The sequence below is a fragment of the Marmota monax genome, unplaced genomic scaffold, assembly GCF_021218885.2.
Source record: "Marmota monax isolate L192 unplaced genomic scaffold, Marmota_monax_Labrador192_F-V1.1 WCK01_AAM20220418_F8-fsc00211, whole genome shotgun sequence".
Taxonomy (NCBI): domain Eukaryota; kingdom Metazoa; phylum Chordata; class Mammalia; order Rodentia; family Sciuridae; genus Marmota; species Marmota monax.
Window position 1 is genome coordinate 273694 of NW_026694080.1, and position 22171 is coordinate 295864.

The 22171-nt window shown below is 40.2% G+C and overlaps 1 protein-coding gene and 1 long non-coding RNA gene across 5 annotated transcripts in view; one reads left to right on the top strand and one right to left on the bottom strand.

The window, feature by feature from the left end:
- LOC124106759 (uncharacterized) overlaps positions 1-17494 on the bottom strand; it is a 76359-nt gene extending 58865 nt beyond the window's left edge. The window contains exon 1 of the long non-coding RNA XR_006856153.2: positions 16956-17494. This is a non-coding gene — a long non-coding RNA (uncharacterized LOC124106759). The remainder of the gene's footprint in view (positions 1-16955) is intronic.
- Positions 16230-22171, top strand: part of Srpk1 (SRSF protein kinase 1) — a 64860-nt gene continuing 58918 nt past the window's right edge. Inside the window, exons 1-2 of one of the 4 annotated variants that reach the window (XM_046464534.2) lie at positions 16230-16319; positions 16848-16908. In XM_046464534.2, coding sequence (XP_046320490.1) covers positions 16307-16319; positions 16848-16908 — 74 coding nt within the window. In that variant the 5' untranslated portion in view covers positions 16230-16306. Of the gene's footprint in view, positions 16909-17287; positions 17307-22171 lie in introns of those variants that run through there. The other 3 variants (XM_058585568.1, XM_046464533.2, XM_058585569.1) reach the window with 3 other exon arrangements.

Genomic DNA, 22171 nt, shown 5'->3' on the forward strand with positions numbered 1-22171 from the left:
AAGGGAGTGGTTGAGAGGTGATGCCAGTGAGCCATTGAGATGATGATGGTTATGTTAAGCTGTGTATTCAACTGTATATTAGACACCTGCTACTTTGGAGTTCTCAGGGGATTCCTGGAGAGTTCGCGTTGGTTGGAGGGATTTCCGATTGGTGGTTCCTGGAAGGGCCGCGTGGGTGGCGTTCATGGGAGTTCGGGCAATAAAGGAGTTCCTGTTTTGAATCTACAAGTGCCTCGTGGTGGCTGGGTTATTTTGTGCCCAGCCAGACTGCTGCACACACCTATAATCCCAACAGATGTGGAGCTGAGGCAGGAGGATCACAAGTTCAAAGCCAGCCTCAGCAAAATCGAGGTGCTAAGCAACTCAGTGAGATCCTGTCTCTAAATAAAATCCAAAATAGTACTGGGGAAGTGGCTCAGTGGTCAAGTGTCCTGAGTTCAATCCCTGGTATTGTTACTGCTGTTGGCCAATGTTGAAGAATAACACCAGAGAGCACGCCGAGGCAAAGTCAGAGTAGAAATTAGAAGTTTATTAAAGGACAGCAGAAAAGACTTCTCCCGGAGGAAGAAGTGGACCCAAGAGGTGGAATCCGTGGAAGTGCAGTTGTCTCCCCTTTTTATAGTTTTGGTGATGGAATGTAAGGGGAAGGGTTGGGACACAGGTGGGCCAAACAAGTAATCTTGGCAGGAAGGACTTCATTATCACTTCTTTTGGGATGGGCTATCTTCAAATCTGCTGGGGCTGTTTCCTGGGTTCCATTAACATTTCTTTGGGGTGGACTTTGGCCTAGGGCCTTTCTGGGACTTCATTAACATTCCATGAGTTGTCCTGCATTTCCCCTGAATCATTGTCAGCATGGCCTCCATTTTAGATCTTACCCGATATTAGACCCGATTTACCTAACTACACTGACTACCTAACTTTAAATCTGGCTTCAGTATCCCCCCATCACCACCAAAAAAGGATTTTCCCATATGGTTGTACCATTTCATATGACTATGAGCAGTGTATAAAAATTCTAGTTTCCCCATATCCTCAATATTTGTCATGGTAGACTTTTCCTGATGAAACGTTTTAACTGGCATTTAATTACATCTCATTGTGGGTTTAAGCTGCATATTTCTAATGACTAACAGTGTTGAAAATTCTTTCATGTACTTATTCGATGGTTCTATATTTTTCAATTTAATTTCTTTCTTTCATGGTTTTTTCTGTTTTTATTTTCTCTCTGATATTTGTTATTTCTTTACTTTGCTTAATTTGGTTGGGTTTCATTTTCCTTTCTTCTTTTGTATTCTCAAGGTAGAAGCTGAATTCATTTATTTGACTCTTTCCTTTTGTATATTGGCATATAGTGTTATAAATTTCCATCTGTTGGACACGATGGCAGTAATCCCAGCAGCTCAGGAGCTGAGACTGGAGGATCGCGAGTTCAAAGCCAGCCTCAGCAAAAGCTAGGCACTAAGCAACTCAGTGAGACCCTGTCTCTAAATAAAATACAGAATAGGACTGGGGATGTGGCTCAGTGGTTGAGTGCCCCTGAGTTCAATCCCTAGTACCCAAAAAATAAATAAATAAATAAACAAATTTTCATCTAAGGGGTGGGATTGTGGCTCAATGGTAGAGCTCTTGTCTAGAATGTATGGGGCTAGGTTTGATCCTCAGCACTATATAAAAATTTTTTTAAAAAGTATTGTGTTCATCTATAATTAAAAATAAATAAGTTTTTGCCTAAGTATTGCGTTAGCTACATTTTGCAAATTTTGCAGTATTTTCATTCAGTTCAAAATACTTTCTGATTTCAACCTTGATTTCTTCTTTGGCCTCTGGGTTTCTTAGAAGTGTACTTAGCTTTCAAATACTTGAAGATTTTCTAGATATTTTTATTCATTTCTAATTTAATCCCATTATGGAGACAAAACATACTTGATTCCTTTGAAGTTTTTGAAACTTATTTTATAATTCAAAAAAATGGGGGGGGTCTCTATCTTAGCAAATGATCTGGAAGGATTGTTTTATAAAATAAGGTCAAGTTGGTTGATAGTATTGTTCAAATCTTCTAAATCATTACTTCCTATCTACTTGTACTATGGACTATTGAGAGAAAGTATTGAAAACTCCAACCATAATTGTAGACTCACAATAAAAACTGACAAGACACTCTGCAGATGTGTAAGTTTTACATGTTCTGGTGCTATGTTTTTAGATGCTTAATATTTAGCTTAATTGTGTCTTGATGAATTAGACTCATATATTCACTATGAAATTACCATCTTTGTTCATGGTCATGTTTTTGCTCAGAGATTTACTTTATCTAATAAAGTTGACATTCCTCAGTTCTTTTGAACAGTGTTAGCACAGTATATTGTGTTCTATCCTTTGATTTCATCCTATTTGTGTTTTTATATTTAATATGGATTCCTTGTAGGTAGCATATAATTAGGTCTTGCTTCTTTTCCTTGTTTGAAAATCTCTAACTTTTAGTTATGAAATTTAGACCATTGACATTTAACATCATTGTTGATATGGTTAGATTTAAGTCATCATCTTGTTATTTTTTAATTTGAATCATTTTGTTCTTTGTTCCATTTTTCCTCTTTTTCTGCCTTCTTCTGGTTCCTTGAGAATTTTTAGTGATTCAATTTTATCCCTTTTGTTGGATTAATAGCTATAACTCCTTGTTTCTTTTAGCAGTTGTTTTGGGGTCTATGATATACATCTTTAACTTTCATAGTCTATTTCAAGTGACATTATATGATTTCATGTACAGTACAAAAGCCTTACAATGGTACACGTCAATGTTTTCCTTCACAACTTTTGTTCTATTGTCATACATGTTGCTTCTACATATGTTAGAAGCCCAAAGATATCACTGTTACTTTTCAGCAGTTATCTTTTTAGAAAATTTAAATAAGAAAAAAAATATTTACCTACATAGTTAACACTTCTGTTGCTCTTCATTCTTTTGTATAGATCCATATTTTTACATGATATCATTTTCCTTCTGCTTAAAGGTATCTTTTTTAAAAAATATATTTTTAGTTATACATGGACACAATATCTTTATTTTGTTTACTTATTTTTATGTGGTGCTGAGGATTGAACCCAGGGCCTCGAATGTGAGAGGTAAGCACTCTGCCACTGAGCCACAGCCTCAGTCCCTAAAGGTATCTTTTTACATTTATTATAATGCACATCTTTCAGATTTGGAGGGGAGGCTGGAAAAAAACATTTCATCTTTGTTTTTGAAAGATGTCTTCACTAAGTATAGAATTTAAGTATTTTACTTAGTTTATTTTTTAAAAAATATTTAATAAATATAGGTTTAAGTATTTTACTTAGTTTATTTATTTTTTTTAAATATTTTCAGCAGGCTGGGGATATAGCTCAGTTGGTAGAGTGCTGGTCTCACATCCACAAGGACCTGGATTCATCACACACACAGAGATACACACCAAAAAAAAAAAAATCAGCTGTAGATGGACACAATATTTTTATATTTTATTTATTTTTTAATGTGGTGCCAAGAATCAAACCCAGTGCCTCACACATGCTAGGCAAGCATTCTACCACTGAGCCACAACCCCAACCCAACAGTTGAAGTGTTTTAAAGAGGTTATTCCACTGTCTTATGGCTTGCATGGTGGGTAATAAGAAATCTGATGTCATTCTTTTCTTTGTTTCTGTATATATATAAAATGTATCTTTTATCCTCGGTCACTTTAAGGATTTTATATTTATTACTAGTTTTAACTAATTAGATTATAATGTGTTTTAGTGTAGTCTTTTTATGTGTGTTCTGCTTGGGACTTATCAACCTTTTTGGATCTTTTGGTTTGTAGTTTTTAACAAATTTCTAAAAATTTTGGCCATTCTTCAAATACTTGTTCTGTCCTTCTCCCTTCTCCTTTAAGAACTTCACTTATATGCTTCTATGTCTACTTGAAGTTGTCCCATAGCAAACTGATATTCTTTACTTTCTTTAGACTTTGTTTCATTTCAGATAGTTTCTATAGCTATATCTTCAGGTTCACAGACATTTTTACTTCTACATTGTCTAATCTGGTATTAATCTCATTCAGTGGATTTTTTATTTTAGATAGTCTTCTCTAGAAATTCCCTTTGATATCTTTTTTATGTCTTTCATATCTCTACTTAACATGTTCCATATTTGCTTAAACATATAAAATAGAGTCATAAATTTTTAATGCTCTTTTTAACTAATTAAATAATCAATGAGCTTCCTAGGTCAGTTTTCAAATGATTGTTTTTTCTTCCCATTAAGAATTATATTTTTCGAAGAGAACAAAATCATGGCATCTGCAAGTAAATGGATGGTGTTGGAGAAGATAATGTTAAGTGAAGTTAGCCAATCCCCCAAAAAACAAAGGCCGAATGTTTTCTCTGATATAAGGAGGATGACTCATAGTGAGGTAGGGAAGGGGAGCATGGGAGGAATAGATGAATTCTAGATAGGGCAGAAGGGTGGGAGGGAAAGGGAGGGGGCAGGGGATTAGTAAGGATGGTGGAATGTGATAGACATCATTATCCAAAGTACATGTATGAAGACACAAATTGGTGTCAACATACTTTATATACAACCAGAGATATGAAAAATTGTGCTGTATATGTGTAATAATTGTAGTGCATTCAGCTGTCATTTATTTTTTTAATCAATTAAAAAATATATATTTCAGCCAGACACTGAGGCACAGCCCTGTAATCCCAGTGGCTCAGGAGGCTGAGGCAGGAGGATCACAAGTTCAAAGCTAGCCTCAGCAATTTAGCAAGGTGTAAGCAATTCAGTCAGACCCTGTTTCTAAATAAAATACAAAATAGGGCTGCAGATATGGCTCAGTGGCCGAGTGTCCCTGGGTTCAATTCCTAGTACCAAAAAAAAAAAAAAAAGTATATTGTTCCACTCTTTTGCATACCTTAGAACTTTCATTGGATGTTGGACCTATCATGTGAGATACTCTCAATCTTGTTGGATATTGGATATATCTGTCTTCCTATAAATATTTTTTTTCCTTTGGATACCAGAGATTGAAACCAGGGGCACTCAGACACTGAGCCACATCCCCAGTCCTATTTTGTATTTTATTTAGAGACAGGGTCTCACTGAGTTGCTTAGCACCTCGCTTTTTGCTGAGGCTGGCTTTGAACTCGCAATCCTCCTGTCTCAGCCTCCCGAGCCACTGGGATTACAGATGTGTACCACTGCACCTGGCCTATAAATACTCTTGAACTTTGTTCTGGGACATGTTTAAATTATTTGGTAACAGTTTGATCATTTTAGGTACTACTTTTGTGCTTTGTTAGGTGAGACCAGAGCAACATTTAAACTAGGGCTAATTATTTTCCAAAGCTGAAGCAAACTGTTAGTTCTCTACCAAATTATCTGAATATTGTGTTTAACATAGCCAAAAGAGCCTCATACTCAAATTAGTACACACATACACACACACCTATTGGGGATTGAACCCATGGGTGCTTTACCTCTGAGTTACATTCTTAGCCCCCTGCCCCTTTTTTGTGGTGCCGGGGATTAAACCTAGTGCCTCACACATGCTAGGCAAGTGCTCTACCACTGAGCTACAACCCCAGCCCCAATCCTAGCCCTTTATTTGTTTGTTCATTTATTTATTTATTTAGAGACGGGATCTCACTAAATTACCCAGATTGGCCTCAAACTTGTGATCCCCCTGCCTCAGTTCCCCAAATTGCTGGGATTACAGACATATGCCATCATGCCCAGAATTAATTTATATTATTTTTTAAACCTGTAGATAAAACTCTTTTGATCTCATGATATAGACTTGTTGAAATAAAACTCCTTTTAAGAATAATACTTGCTCTTTAGTAAAAATCTATTAAATAGAGAAAAGTGGTGGTGGGAGAAAGAATCTCCTATACTTCTGCTGCTTAAAGAAAATTTTTTTAACATTCTGGTGTTTCTGCTTTACTACAAAACATGGGCTTTTCCTAGTAAAAAAGATTCCCTTTCCCTTCCCTAAATATTATAGAACTTAAAAAAAAAAAAAAAAACCCAGCAAATTAGAAGGTAACTTGGCTAAATCTAAAAGAAAAGAATCCATTTTAACATGCATTTCTTGTTTTCAAGATGAATATAACCTGGGAAGTTCTGCTGGCTGCCTATACGTGGCTCAAGCCCTCTTGGTAGCTCCTGGGCCTTTAGATTTATTTCTACCATCCTTTCCTCCGACTTAATAAACTTGAGAAACTGCCTGGGAACCACCAGAAACTATGGCCATACCTTCACCTTCTCATTTTTTATTTAGGAAACCTTGATCTGTAGTTACTCTCCAGTCCTAGGGGAGACTGTTTTGGGCCAGGCTGTGACATTGGTTTGCCTCTTCATTTGAGGACTATTGTCATGTGCTGAGCCTTAAGCTCATCTGGGGTTGTCTCAGGAGGAGACAGCGTGTAAACTAGGAACTAGAATGGCATGCACCGAAGGGGCTGCTTCAGAGAAGAGTACTGGTAGTAGGAGGCAGGACAGGACTCCACCTTGCCTTCTGCTGGGGTACCTGGGAAATCCTGTGGATAGGAGCCTGAAGGAAATCATTCTTCTGGCTACAGATACCCATGGCTCTTTTTTTTTTTTTTTTTTTGGTGAGGGGGATGGGGGGGCAGCATATCTGGGATCAAACTTAGGGGCATTCGACCACTGAGCCACATCCCTGAACTCAGAGGCACTAGACCACTGAGTCACATCCCCAGTCCTATTATATGTTATTTACAGACAGGTTCTCGATGAGTTGCTTAGTGCCTCACTTTTGCTGAGGCTGGCTTTGAACTTATGATCCTCCTGCCTCAGCCCCAGAGCTGCTGGGATTACAGATGTGTGCCACCACACCTGGCATACAGATACCCATGGTACCCTTAACCCACTACACCCACTGAGGCTTGTCCACTGGTTTTCATGCCCCCTGATATTTGAGTGTGACATCTCAATACATTTAGTATAATGAGTGCTCAGGAGACAGCAACTGGAAAGATCCCCACTCTCCCAACTCCTATTATGTTGGGCTGCCCCTTGTCTCCCAGGTAATGCATGTGTTCACATCAGGGTCCTACAGACAAACCTAAACAATAACCCTCATGTATTAACACTTTAATGTGCGTCAGACTCTATTCAAAGCACTTCATAAAAGCAAACACATTAATATTCACAGAATTCCTATGAGAAAGGGTGATCATTACCCCTGTCTTGTAAATGAGGAAACTGCCCTGGATTCTACCTGCATTCCCTAACTTGAACATTGTGTTTACTGCTTAGCATTTGCAGCAGCAGGGGCTCAGAATGAGCCCAATAGTACAAATTTCTGGCCTGGTAAGAGGAAAAGGTAGTGCCACCAAAGGAGGAAGAGGCAGGGTTGGGATGAAGGACAACTCATATTTATTGAGTGCATGGGATGGTGCAGATACTTACAGGCACTGTATTTAATCTTCACTTCCTTCACTGCATGTCCTTTAGATAGGGACAATTATCCTGTTTATCCAGGGGAAGAATCCAAGACCAGAACTTCACTCAAAGTCAGGCCTATTCATTATCAGAATTCAAACTGAGATTGGATTCCAAAAATGAGACCTTTTCTCTACTCTATGCTGCTTCTTCAAACTGGGGAAGGGTGACCTTGTGAATGCACCGTTTTAAGTTTTGCTGAGTGTTTTGCATGAGGGTCATTTTGTTTGCTTGGTACTAGGGATTTAACCCAGGTGCACTTTACCACTGAACTCCATCCCCCAGTCCCTTTTTTTATTTTGAAATAGTGTCTCACTAAGTTGCTGAGGCTGGACTTGAACTTGTGATCCTTCTGCCTCAGCCTCCAGAGTACTGGGAATACAGTCATGAGCCAACACTCCTTGCACATAAGGCTAGTTCTAAAACGATCATATTAGTGGGTAAATCAGGAAAATGTTTGGAAGCTCAAATTCAAGTTTCTTACATGCTCTGTTCCTGCTATACCCAGTTCACTGGATGCCTCTGTCTCTCTGCCCTCTCTTCAGGTCCCCAAGACACACATCCAGACACTGATAATTTTTACATTCTTTGATAACATTCCACAGATATTCATTGAGTATCTCCTATGTATCTAGCACCTTTCAAGACCTGGAGATACAACAATAGACAAAAGTCAAACATCTCAGTCTTTGGGGGACAGACAAAATAAGCATGCAAACACAAAAACAAAGTCCTCTCTCCTTCCCCAGTGAGTATCAGGTGCATTGCCAGGAGGTATGAATCTTCCATGGGCCCAAATAAAGGCACATACTGAAAACCTGGTGTCTGGATTGAGATAGTAACTAATGATAGGGTAACACATATTTTTGAAGTCAGATAGTTTCAAATTATTTGTTTTTTACAAAATTGAATAAGTTCTTCCTGGATTTGTGGCCAATGGTCATTAAAGTAAGTTTTGACGGTTATAATGTGATTTTTTTTTAATGCACTAGGTCCTGTGTTCAATCTGTAGCATCAAATAAATAAATAAATGGTTAATGGTGCATATCAAATTGCTGCAGTATTTAAATTCCACTGGATGGCATTCAAAACTGTGATGTAACGGTTTTATGTTAAAATTTCAAATTCCTTTCCAATCAGTATAACTTTTAATTTTATTGCCCAGTGGCCCTGGCTAGAACCTCCAGCACAGTGTTGAATAGGAGTGGCAAGAATGAACACCCTTCCCTTGCTGCTGATCTTAGAGGGAAGGCATCCAGTATTCCATCATTAAATATGAGGTCAGCTGAGGGAGCTTCACAGATGCACTTTACCAGACTGAGGAAGTTTCCTATTATTTCTAGTTTGCTGAGTGTTTTGCACAAGGGTAGTTTTTAAACAATTATTTTAGTGGATAAGGGAGCAAAGCGTTTGAAAGTTCAAGTCCAAGTTCCTTATGAGCTTTGTTCCTTCTACATCCTCCATACCAGACACAGTACCTGCACAAAGAAGGGACTCAATAAACATCTGTGGAGCAAACTATCTCCCACCCCATGTCCCCCTTGTTTTTAAACTCCAGTGATACTCCAGTGTTTGTGGTTCCCCAACCTCCATGTCCCAGAACTGGAGTTCCTTTCTTCCCTTCTGTGTAGATGGTGTCCATTCATATTTTCCAACTCTGCCCAGTTTCATCTCATTCAAGAGATGCCTTTCTCCTCACCAGCTCCTGAAATCTGAGCTGAGTGGGCCTTTTTTTTTTCCTCTCATAGTACCTCATCTAGAACATTGTGCATTGTATTTAATTATTTTATTTATATATCCATCTACCACTAAACAGGAAGGTATATAGTATGTGGTTAAGAGTCTAAATTCCAGAGCCCAACTGTTCAAAACCCTCCCTTTTCCTAGCCTGTGTGATCTTAGTTGAGCCTCAGTTTTCTTATCTGTCAAACTATCACCTAGGGTTGTTTGAGGATTGAGAGACAACAGTGTCTAGTAAACAGCAATTATTATATAAGAGGTTATCTATTAAGTATTGCAGAGTGTAACCTATGAGGGTGAATGTGGTAGAATGTTTGAAAAGAGAAAAGAAAAAAATGAATTCAACATTGCATAGCAGGTAGAAATCAGGACTCAAATGTATAAGTCCTGTTGTCCATTTCTATATATTTCCTAAATTGATTTTACTTTTGACCCTGAGCCTACTGAGCTGGAGAAAGTTAATCCCAGTCATTATAGAGCTCCTTTTTCCAGGGTCACATAAGAGTCTGGGAAGTTTACACACTGCTTGGAAACCAGGGGAAAATTTTGATTTTCAGTTCATTGTTTTTATTGTCAAAGTCTGCATGGCCCCCTGGACATCCTAAGTACACCAAAACATCTTTGCCAGCCTGGGAATCTCCTAAGGGCACTCCATCTTATGATGTTTATAATTTACCTTAAAAATACTTTGGCATTCACTTTTGGAATCCAAGCAAAAAAAGCATATTCTAGTTAAAAAAGCTCTCCTGATACTTCCATAGCCTTAAATGGGATTCAAAGCATTCTGTTTTGGTAACTCACACAGAGGGGGATGTGCTATAAATTTTTTTAAGCATTCCCCTAGTATTGGACTCCCAGCTTACTGCTTCTGCCTCTCCTTCCTCCTTCTTTTTAATTTGCATTTGAAATCAGTAAATCTATTTCTTAAACACTTGGGGGCTGGAGGTATAGTTATAGAATACCTATCAAGCATGTACAAGGTCCTGGATTTGGTCCCTAGCACCACAAAAATATCCCCACAAAAAAAGAAACACTTGAGAATATTAAGCTTTTAGCATGATATGCCAGTTAAAATTTATACATAGGTACAGCTTAAGTTCTAATCAACAATTTCCATGTCAGGAGAGGTTAGCAATTTGCTTGTTTTTATTGTTGTACTGGGGATGGAATATAGGAGCTGTCTACCTCTGAGCCACATCCCCAGCCTTTTAAATTTTTTAAATTTTGAGACAGGGTCTCACTAGATTGTGAAGGCTGGCCTAGAACTCCTAATCCTTTTACCTCAACCTCCCAAATTGCTGTAGTCATAGGCAAGCATCGCCTCACCCAGTGGTTAACACTTTTTTAAATCAGAAAGTGGCTATCGCAAAGTAATTCAGAGTAATCAAATGCCACAAATTTCACCAACAACAGCTCTTTTCTAACACCCATGACACAAATTAACAAGCAACTCTTTTTATCAGTGAAAACCCATTTCTGAGAACACTTTTGGCCTAAATCAGTCTTGAAATAGCATAACAAGGTATAAGGCAGACTCTATCGCAGATTGCCTGTTGCTCCTGACGCCGGGTGACAGGGTTCTGACTCTGGGACTTGAGTAGTCCTTTCATTCACACTTTGATCACAGCACCCAGAAAGACACAGAGTTAGGGCTTAGAGAAAGAACTTACAGAACAGGCCACGGAGGCTATCTTGGCCCTGTCTACTAATGCATGTTTACCAAATGAGCCTGTAGCAGATTCTAGTCTGGAGCTTGTTTTCTTTATATCCTGAGAGTGAGGATCTGGGAGAAACAAACCTTTACCATTGTGAAGTTTCTTGGGCAGGTGTTCTTCCCAACAAAGAAAACAAAGAGGCTGGAAGAGGCTTGGTAAAATCAGCTCAAGTTACTTTGCAAACCTTTTCAGCCTCTGCAGAGCACTCCAGGGAGCAATGCAAGGACACAGTCTGTCTCAGGGATCACCCATCTCTATAACTTCCTCTTTTTCCACATTTCCTGCAACCTACTCACTGCCTCTATTTCCACTCCTGCAAGTCCAGGCTTTCATTCTTTTCTCTCTTCCACCTCCTCCTCCAACCCTTCACTCAAGCACAATTTCCTTTGAAGCTGAAACTTTTTATAGACTGAAGCCAGAAAGGGGGTTATCCCAGAGCAGCTTCAGTTCTCAACTCTCTCCAGGGATCAGGGGCTCAAGAGGTAGACTTACCTGCTTGGAATATGCTAGGTGCTTTGGGTGTATCCACTGCCCTGACAGGCTATGCTGGATATTCTCCATTTATCCCTCCAGATCCACTCTCCGCCCTCCTCCACCCTCCAGTGCCCTGGGGAGGCTGGATTGCCTTCCAACTGCCAGTGGGTTTTGTCAGTAGGAGACTGAGAAGATGAGAGAAGAAGTTGGGTATTTATTTCTCTAGCTTTGGCCCTGCTTGGCTTATTTGTTGGGCAGCCCTTTCTTGCTGCTACAGCCTTATTATGGGTTGAATAGTGTCCCCCCACCCCCCCACACCTGCAAACAAATAAAGGTAAAAAGGTAAGTTGGAGTCCTTAGTATACCTCAGAATGTCCTTAGTTGGAGACAGAATCTTTTTTTTTTTTCAGTTCCAGGGATTGAATTCAGAGGCATTTAACCACTGAGCCACATTCCTAGCCCATATATATATATATATATATATATATATATATATATATATATATATATATATATATATATATTAGATAGGGTCTCCATGAGTTGCTTAGGCCCTTGCTAAGTTGCTGAGGCTGGCTTTGAACTCGAGATCCTCCTGCCTCAGCATCCTGGAGACAGAATCTTTACAGAGGTAATAGAGTTAAAGTGAGGTTATTAAGATGAACAACATTCCAGGATGACCAGTGTTCTTCTAAGAAGGAATGCAGACACAAGGAGAGATATGCACACAAGTAAGACAATGTGCAGAGACACAAGAACATGATGGCCATCTACCAGGCAAAAAAAAAAACAACTGAGAAGGTTCTCTTTCACAACTCTCCAAAGGAGACAATCCTGTCAACGCCTTGATCTCAGACTGCTAGCCTCCACAGTGTGAGACAATACATTTCTATTGCTGTAGCCACCCAGTTGGTGGTACTTTGGTGTGGCAGCCCTAGCAAAGGAATACAAGCTCTCACTAAGTTCTGATAAAGTCTCCTTCCCCTGTCCCTTCAGGTCTAGGAGTGGTAAAAACTCCCACTGTTGCTTGTCCCTGGGTGCCTCTGCAACCCTTGTTGGTTTACCTTAACCCTATCCACACCTCCATACCTTCATTAAATATGGGATTGCCATGTTTCCTGATACTCAGACCTAGAATATGTTATATTTTCCCAACATACTTCATAAAACTATCACAAAGGCAAGACAAAGTTCCACTGGGGTATCCCAATTATGCAGACAGCTACTGGAAATCTTATTCAAAATAAAGCATCCGATATGTTTTCAGTTTCTCCTGTTGTTTATTTCATCTGCCGGATGGAGGAGAAGCCAAAAGGGGAGGTACTACTTTGGATTTAATTCAGATAAAATTTTTGGACAGTATAACAGTTTGTGATAATCCAAAGCAAGGAATGTTGGATGGGAGGATCCACATCCAATTTTAAACAGTGGGATTTCAAAAATGTCAATGAAACATTAGGGAAAGTTCATAAGCACAGTCTTAAAGATTAAATTAGCTCAAGAGGAATAAGATCTCAGAAAATTAAATTCTGACACTGCCCATGAGCTGCCCAAAATATGATGATTCATGTTCTTTGATTAATTATACTTTTAAAGGAAGTGTGTGTGTGTGTTGGGGAGCCATGTGCATAAAACAAGAGAATGAACACCGAAGAAAAGCTACAACTTTTAAGAATGATTTCTGAACCGGTCCTGGTGGCATACAACTGCAATCTCAGTGACTCAGGAGGCTGAGGCAGGAGGATCATAAGTTCAAGGCCAGCCTGGGTTACTTAGTGAGACCATTTCAAAATGAAAACTAAAAGACTTGGGATGTAGTTCAGTGGTAGAACACCCTTGGGTTCAAACCCCAGGACTATACACACACACACACACACATACACACACACACTAATTTTTGCAAGGGTAAAATACATAAAAATGTAATTTTAAAGCAAGAAATACGGGGGAAAAAGATGGTTTAGAATCAGGGAGAAAACCTAATATTTCTAGAGATCTTAAAAGAAGTGTGGGTAACTGAAGCATAGTGAGAACATTGGAAAAAAGAGAAATGGTCGATTCAGAGAACTTAGTCAGTCCAAAGAACATTGACTCTGGAAAAATTCTCAAATTAGTAATTAAACAGATGGTTAATAAGTTCTTGGGGGAAAAAAGCAAAAATCAATGAGAAGAGGTCTGACTAAATGGTGGTGAGGTGAACACATCCCTTTTTGACAGCTCTGCAATAACCATTTGGATTTTAGCCCAGCTCTTATATTGTCCCAGTATTTTCTCTCTCTCCTGATGTTTCTTATAAACTGGAGATTATTTATTCTTTTATTAGACAAATATTTGAGCATCTACTAAGCACTCTGTTGGGAAAAGTATAAACGGCAGCCATACCCCAGAGAAAAACTCCAACATGGCGCCTAAGGACTTCTTCTTCCTACCTTCTTCTTTTCTGCAGTGGCGTGAAAAGTTCCCGCCCGTGTGAACTCTCCCGCCAGCTCCAATTTCAAATTTCGCTGGCGGGGAACCTTAGCCCCAATGAGAACTAATTCCTGGGCTCCGGAGCTGATATCTGAAAGAACTTGCCAATAAACCGGTTGCCTGCCATTTATCTAAGCCCTACCATCTCCCCCTTAGTTCTATATAAGCACACAGCTTTTTGCAATAAAATTGGAATTCTCCCGGCGAAGTGTCTTTGCGTGGGGAATTCTTTCACACTCAACACTGTGTAGGTACTGAGGATAGCTACATCAAGGAAAATGTACCCAGGCTCCCAAACCTTCCAAGTTTGCTTTCTGGTGGACAGTTCTTTTCTAATTCTGGAATTTTCCCTAACCACCAGCCCTTCTCTATCTTCATTAAACCATCTAGGGTGTTCCTGAACTAGAAAAATCCTCAGACTCCAGGGTTTTCTTTTCTGCCCCAGCTCTCCTTCTGTTCTCAAATTTAACTTAGAAAAGAGACTGGACTACAGTCTTCCTTGGCCAAAAGAGACTGTCCTGTTTCACAATATGCCTAGAAATATTATCATTCAGGTTTCATGCAACAGATATTAATTATCTAAATTTCAAATTTGGCAAACCTACCTTTCCAGTCTCACCTATTTCATCCCTTCAATCATTACAGGTCCCAGCCCCCACCCACGTTTCCATGTCTTTACCTTTTTGCTCAATTGATTTTGTCATTCAGGAATGCCTGACATCTCCTTCCCCACCTATGGAAATCATACACATTGCCCAAGACTCAGCTCAAAAATTGCCACCTCCCTTACTGGACTTAAGTTATTTACCATCCTTGACTTGTACTTTTCACTCCTATCATCCTTTCCTAGTCAATTGATTACTTGTTTGTCTTCTCTGCTGAGGTCCCACTTCTTACAAAGCAAGAGCTTCCACCTTGTCCAGTTGTAGTACAATCATGTGACACATCATAAGATTTCAGTTAACACCAGACTGCATAATAAGGGTATTCCCATAGATTATACCACCTACTGATTTTGTAGCCCCCTTAGTTTGTGTGAGAACTCTCTGATTTTCCCAGGACAAAATTGTCTCATGGTGCATTTCTCAGAACACATCTCTGTCTTTAAACATGCACGTTACAGCAGGGGTTGGCAAACCAAGGCCTGAACTAAGAATGGTTGAAATGCTTGACAAAAGATCAAAAGGCAAGTATTTCATAATGTGCGAAAAGTTCATGAAATTCACTCTCAGTTCCCATAAAGAATCTTTGTAGGAACCCAGATACCCCATATTTTCTATGACTGCTTTTAAGTTCCAGTGGCAGAGCTGATGAGTGGAGAAAGATTAGGATCCAGAAAGCCTCAATGTTGACTATAATCCTTTTCAGAAACACTTTGCAGATACTGCTTTACAGTGAGGGTTTGATGATGGAATCATTGGGTAGGGACATCAAGATTCTGCATAGATATTCTAAGTTTTATTTTATTTTTTTTAAAGAGAGAGAGAGATTTTTTTTTTTTAATGTTTATTTTTCAGCTTTCGGCGGACACAACATCTCTGTTTGTATGTGATGCTGAGGATGGAACCCGGGCCGCACCCATGCCAGGCGAGCGCGCTACCGCTTGAGCCACATCCCCAGCCCCCAAGTTTTAATTTTTTGTGTAATGTAGGTTCTAACCATCTTGCCTTTGTTATCTTAAATATAAAATGAGATAATGCGTTTAGAAAAGTATAAAAACATCCTATAAATAAAACTCTATCATGTACTGAAAAAGACGATAATGCGGTAAAATGAGAAAAAAAGCGTTTTTATCCTCCCTTCCCTTCATCTTTTACAACTTTCACTTAAACTTGTAATTTAAAAAATTCACTTTTAAATACTTTTTAAATGATAAGGTAACAGGTTCCAGTGCTCAGGTTGCTCCCACTTCCTTTTCTTTCTTCCATGTAATTTCTTTTTTCCATTTCCTTGAGTAGTGTCTTAACTGGCGCTCACAATAGCTCAGGGAAGGAACTGCCTGATTAATCCATTTCACAGGCCAGAAAACTGAGGAAGATCTCTGTTGATTGCTCTGACTCAGCAAGCAGGCAGCCCTAAAGGACGCGTTCTGCGTCTTTTTCTAAGGGTTAAGTCTCGGTAAATAGAACAAGACTAACCAAGCCAGGTTTCCAAGCTTGGATCTCAAAACACCATTTAGCACTTGCCCTCCCGGTTCCTCCTTCTCCTCCACCCCCTCCCGGCCTCTCCCGCCCCTAGCAGCACCCTCATCGAGAGCAGGTGGTAGGCTCCGTGGCTAATGCGCAGGCGCGCGGCGCCGTGGGGCGGGGAGAGGCGGGGATTGGGGGCGGGGCGAACGCGGGCTCGGTTTTGGGCCGGGGCGGGAGCCCGATTCGCCGCCACTCCAGTGCGCAGGCGCCTGGCGGTTACAGGTCTCGCCATGGAGCGGAAAGGTGAGCGGTGGAGCGGCCTCCGCCACGAGGGGCAACGGCCGCCGGGGCGAGGCCCGGGTCAGCGCCGGGAGCCTCGCCCAACCGCCGCGGTCCGGTCCTCGGGCGTGCGGCGCCCTTCCTCTGAGGTGGCGCCGACCCCCACCCCCAGTCTCCGGGCTGCGGGTCCGCGCCCCTCAGCCCGGGCGTTCTCCGGCGCTGGCGGTCACCGCCCCTCGTTCCCCGCCAGGCCGTCTCGCGCCTTGGGGCCACTCCTGAGCCCGACCCTGGGCGGGCGAGGCCGAGTCCCGCCCGCCCGCTCCCAGATCCGGCCCGAGCCCCCTCGGGCGCATCCCGCCCGGGCGCTGCGGTGCGCCCCGTGGGCCGCCAGTCCCCGGGCCGGCCGCCTAGCCAAAGCCGCGGCGCTCGCCCCGCAGCCGCCCCTCAGACAGGCCCTGCAACCGTGCCTGGCGCCCCTGCTAGGTCTCCACCCTCACCTTGGTCGCCTCTTTTTCTCCACATTCGCCCTTCACCCATCCCTCTCTCCTGCAGTGCTTGCGCTCCAGGCCCGAAAGAAAAGGACCAAGGCCAAGAAGGACAAAGCCCAAAGGAAGTGAGTCTTGTACCCCAACGCCCCGTTCTTTGGATTTCCTCGCTCACCTCCTCTGCTCTAGTTTCGTGTCTTGAACGTGCACCGGGTTTAAGCACTCCGCGGCCCCCAACCGCATGGCCTCAGGGCTGCTTGGCGGGTCGCTCTCCGGCAACCATGTGGAAGGGAGTTTCTGTTGCGGAACGCCAGGCCTGAGCCTTAGCTGCCCCAAGCATGCTGGAAGGGCTGCTGCAGGAGGACCAGAGTCCGCTCGGCACCTCCTCCCCAAATCCACAGAGGAGTCAGAAGCTCCCCAAGTTTGGGGCCCCCTCCTGGAGCTGGTAGATCATTATCAGTCTGTCGGTGAACTCTGTCTCTTTCCTTTACTTCTCAGCGTCTAACTTGCTTCGTACGTCCGCACGGTAGGCCATCAGGAAATTCTTGAATGGATTTTTCGTATTTTTGGTTCTGCCAACCACACTCTCCCTTTCCTAAAGGAGGGCATGGAGCATGCCCCTGGTTAGTCAACTTTCTGAGCCTGCAAGGCGCATCGCCTTCTTTATAGTTTGCGGTCGGATCACACAGTCGGTGTGTTACCTCTCTTCCTAAACCTGAGTCCTTTTGGAGTTAATCACCTAACGTCGTTGGTGGTTCTGGTTCTGGTGTATTTCAGTGCCACGGGTCCAGTTTCATTAGCAGGATGCGTAACAGTGGATTAGACCTATTGTGGGGAACACAAAAGTTGGTCACAGCCTGGTATACACGCTCCCGGTGGATGGCTTCCGCAAGTGAGGCTTAGTCTTTTAAGAACTTTTATCTTGTATTAATGTTTAATAGCAAAGGCTTTTGGAAGTCAGCTTAGACGATCGTATGCAGAGAAAAAGTTCTAGGTCTTAATTATAGATGTGTTATTTTCTGCACCATTTCCATTTGTTTGATTTTTTTTCTTTCTTTTTTTTGGATGCTAATGTTTGGGGGAGAGCGCATAATTACTTCTCTCTTTCAATAGAGCTAAAATAGTAGGTGACCTCACTTCTTGCTCCATTTGTATTATCTGTCTTATGAAATTTTTTCTTTTGTAAGTACTTGGTGACCAAGGCATATGTGAATTGTTTGTTTACCTTTTGACTATCTACATGAAATTCAAAACCAGTTTTTAATCCCAGATTGACTGATGGAAAAAGCAAGGAGCTACCTTATACTTCTAGAATGTAGGAGAAATTTAAGTGTTACTTTTTTTCTGTTCCTTAGTTTTGTTATTCCATGTGAAACTGATAAGAATGTTATAAAATGTTAGTTTTTATTGGTGTAAGGAGGTGGAGATTATCATTCACTTTTATTTTATTTTTTTAAAGAAATACTTGTCTCTCAGGCCTTCTCTCTTTAACACTCATGCTATTTAGAATTTAATCTTGATAATTGGTCTGAATTATACTGTATTTGGGAGGTGAGTGTATATTGTTGACCATATAACTTTATAAAAACATCAGATATTTGTTACTTTGGATTATCTGTATCAACCATGTGCTTTATTTGTAAAGCCTAGTTTGTATGTTGTTACTCTTCACTGTTATGGGTAACCTAGAGTTATTTCTGTTCTTAATTATTTCCATACTGGGACTCTTTTGCAGATATGAATTATAGATAATCCAGTAGTTATTTTACTGAATATTATGTTTTATACAACTTTGACTTCTGAAACTATAAGAATTGCCCCCATTTACTTATACTCTCAAAAATGCTTTATTTTTGTCTTCTATTAGTAAGTTTTTCTTTATAGTTTTACCTCTTTTTCCCTTCTTGTTTCTCCAGCCTTCTTTTAAGTAGCTGAAATTTCTAATTAAAGTTTGTTAGATTATTGTGTCAGAAGTTCAAGCCCCACCTGACTCAGGTAACTTGACTCTGTTCAGTCACTGCTGACTACACTCCTGACAACTTTAGTTGTTTACAAATACTTGCAGATTAGTCAGGAAAAAGTTCTGAGGAAGAAACATGCCATGGAGTTTGGACTTGGACTTAGAAGATCTGGTTTTGAATTCTGATTTTGCTGCTTTTTAGCAATCTGACCTTGGACAAGTTTGTTAAGGAAACAGTCTTATATACTGTTATGATTGGTGGCTCAGTCACAATGAAAACTGGTCAGGTCCTATAGGTTACAAAAAACCAAGCATTCATTTGTAAAATTTTAGAAGCTTTTGCAAGTATATAACAGTAACTATCATCCCTAGTAATTTAGTCATGGTAGAGTACAGGTGGAAAGGATTTCAGTCCATTGATTTCGTAGATCTTAAAAACTAGAACCCACATTATTGAGATGATATACCTGGGGGTCATGGAGCTGGTTGCAGTTGAGTGTGGGCTCCTGCCTTTCAGCCCAGTGCTTTTTAGGGCATTTCCTTTGGGTTCTTTCACTGCCTTGAAAGGTTTGAATTTTGGGAATTGTTTTACTTGATCAATTCCTTCTTCATTTCACTTTTATAAAGTTTTTACTTACTAATATTAACTTGTTGATGATAATCTTCATTTTACTTTATAGGTAAGGAAAATGAAGTTTGTTAGATTATACCTCTAGAAAATTGTAAAACTAGGATTTGAACCCAGTTCTTGTATGTTCTATAGCCCTGGTTACTAACCTTGATATCTCCAGATGACAATTCCTTTTGATGTGGCTGAGAATAAATAAGGTAGAGGCTGAGTGAAAAGAAGTTTTTGAATAAGACACCTTGGGATATCTGGGTGTGTAGTCACTCTTTCTTGACCCATTGTTTAATATCTCTGAAAGAGCCTAATGTTCTATCTCCCTTTGAGCTTTCAGTTTTCAATATGTGTACCAATTGCTATAGGCCTTTATCTAATCATCGTAAGCTTTTATGATTTAACAGTTTATAAATGCTTTTGAAATTTTTTGATGGAACATAATTTCAGAATGGATTTCCTACCTTGTAATTTTATTGCTTAGGAAGTTAGTTTGAATAGTGATTTTTCACTTTCTTTGAAATAAAATAATGTTACAGGTTTAGTATAAATTTAGTATTAAAATTATTTGAGCTGGAGAAGATCTTTTGTTCATTTGAGCACTGGATGTGTGGATTTGGGAGGGAGATGGTAGTTTTACTTCTTAATTTTCCAAAGATATAAACTGTTATATTGAAAACTTAGAAGAAAAAAGTGCTTAAAAATTCTTAATACTTTTGTCTAATAGGAAGTAGAACCTTCATACACTTGAAATAATTTTAAAAATTAAATAGTATTGGATGCTCTTTATATTTAATAATGCACCTTGAAAATTGGTTCTGTAGTAGTTCCAAATACTTCAGCCTTACTATATTATACTAAAGTCCATATTTTTTTTTTAAATATTTTATTTACAGTTTAGTTTTCGGCAGACACAACATCTTTGTATGTGGTGCTGAGGATCGAACCCGGGCCGCACCCATGCCAGAAGAGCGTGCTACCGCTTGAACCACATCCCCAGCCCCTAAAGTCCATATTTTTAAAAAAATTTTTTTAGTTGTAGATGGACACAATACTTCTTTATTTTTTTTATTTATTTTTATGTGGTGCTGAGGATCAAATCCAGTGCCTCACACATGCTAGACAAGTGTTCTACCACTGAGCTACAACCCCAGCCCCTAAATCCACCTTTTTCCCCCTAAATCCATCTTTTTTCTAAGTTTTAGAAAAAAGAGACATAGGAAATAATCTTGGATAGCATTGCATTAAATGGTTATACTAGTATTTATTTTGGCTCCTGTTAATAAACCTATATACTTTTTTTGTTCTGAGACAGGAGTCACTATGTTGCCCAGGTTGGTTTTGAATTCCTGGGGCTCAAGTGATTCTCCTGCCTTAGCCTCTTGAGGGTAGGTGAAACTATGGATGTGCCACTTGCACAGCTGAACATGTATATTCTTACTAAGACTTTTTGTCTTAGTAAGAATCATTGGGTATACTTTTGGAATCATTGGGTATACTTTTTCATAGTTAACATTATCCCAAATAGTTTATATAGCATTAAATATTCCACTGTGGGCTGTTTCCATTTTTCCGTTAATTCACAGCTAAGATGAATAGTCCTTTGGATAAGTCATTGCTTACATCAGTGATAATTTTTTAGGATAAATTCTTAGAATTACTAGAATGAGGGACTGGGGATGTGGCTCAAGCAGTAGCGCGCTCACCTGGCATGTGTGCCGCCTGGGTTTGATCCTCAGCACCACATACAAACAAAGATGTTGTGTCTGCTGAGAACTAAAAAATAAATATTAAAAAAAATTCTCTCTCTCTCTCACTCTCTTTAAAAAAAAAAAGAAAAAGAATTACTAGAATGAACATTTTAAAGGTTTTTAATTCATATTGTCAAAAGTTTTCTCCAGCCGGTGTGGTGGCTGATGCCTGTAATCCCAGAAGCTCAGGAGGCTGAGGCAGGAGGATGGTGAATTCAAAGCCAGCCCCAGCAATTTAGCAGGATCCTAAGCAATTTAGAGAGATCTTGTTTCAAAAAGAGCTGGGGATGTTGCTCAGTGGCTAAGCACCCCTGGGCCCTTTGTGGGGGGGGAGGGCAAGTTTTTTCCAGAAAGGTTTAATCAGTTTAACTCCTGTTCATTATAGTTTAACATATCCTAATCACTATTTTTCACCATTGGAATACAAAATGGAGGATGGAGGAGAATTCCTGCTGCCTCTGAGTTTAGTGGGAGGGGAGACAGAATAACAATAGACATAGTGCTGAGTAAATTACATAGTGATGTGGTGGGAAAGAGGATTGAGAAATGGGGGATTAGGTTGCAAAATCGCAGGGGGTTTTGTTTGTTTTGTGGTACCATTGAGCTACAATTCAAGCCATTCTTATTTTGAAACTGGGTCTCACTAAATTGTTTAGGCTGGCCTTGAATATGCTATCATTCTGCCTCAGCCTCCTGAGTAATTGGGATTACAGGCCTTTGTCCCAAGTAAATAGTAAAATGAAGGCCATAGAGAGATTTGAAGGACTGCTTTAGGCAGAACAGTGGAAGTAGAAGTGTTCTTGGGTTTGCTACTTAGAAACTACTTGCAACCAGAAAGAACTTGAAAAAAATCTTTCCAAATGTGGCAATCTGTAAATCATCTTGTTTTTAATTTGTTTTGTCTACCCTCATCCTATCTCTTTTTTCTTTTTTTGGTGCTGATGATCAATCCCAGGGTCTCACAGTTGCCAGGCAACTGCTCTACCACTTATCTATATCCCCAGTCCTTTTTATTTTGAGATAGGGTCTCACACAGTTGCCCAGACTTGCCTTCAACTTGA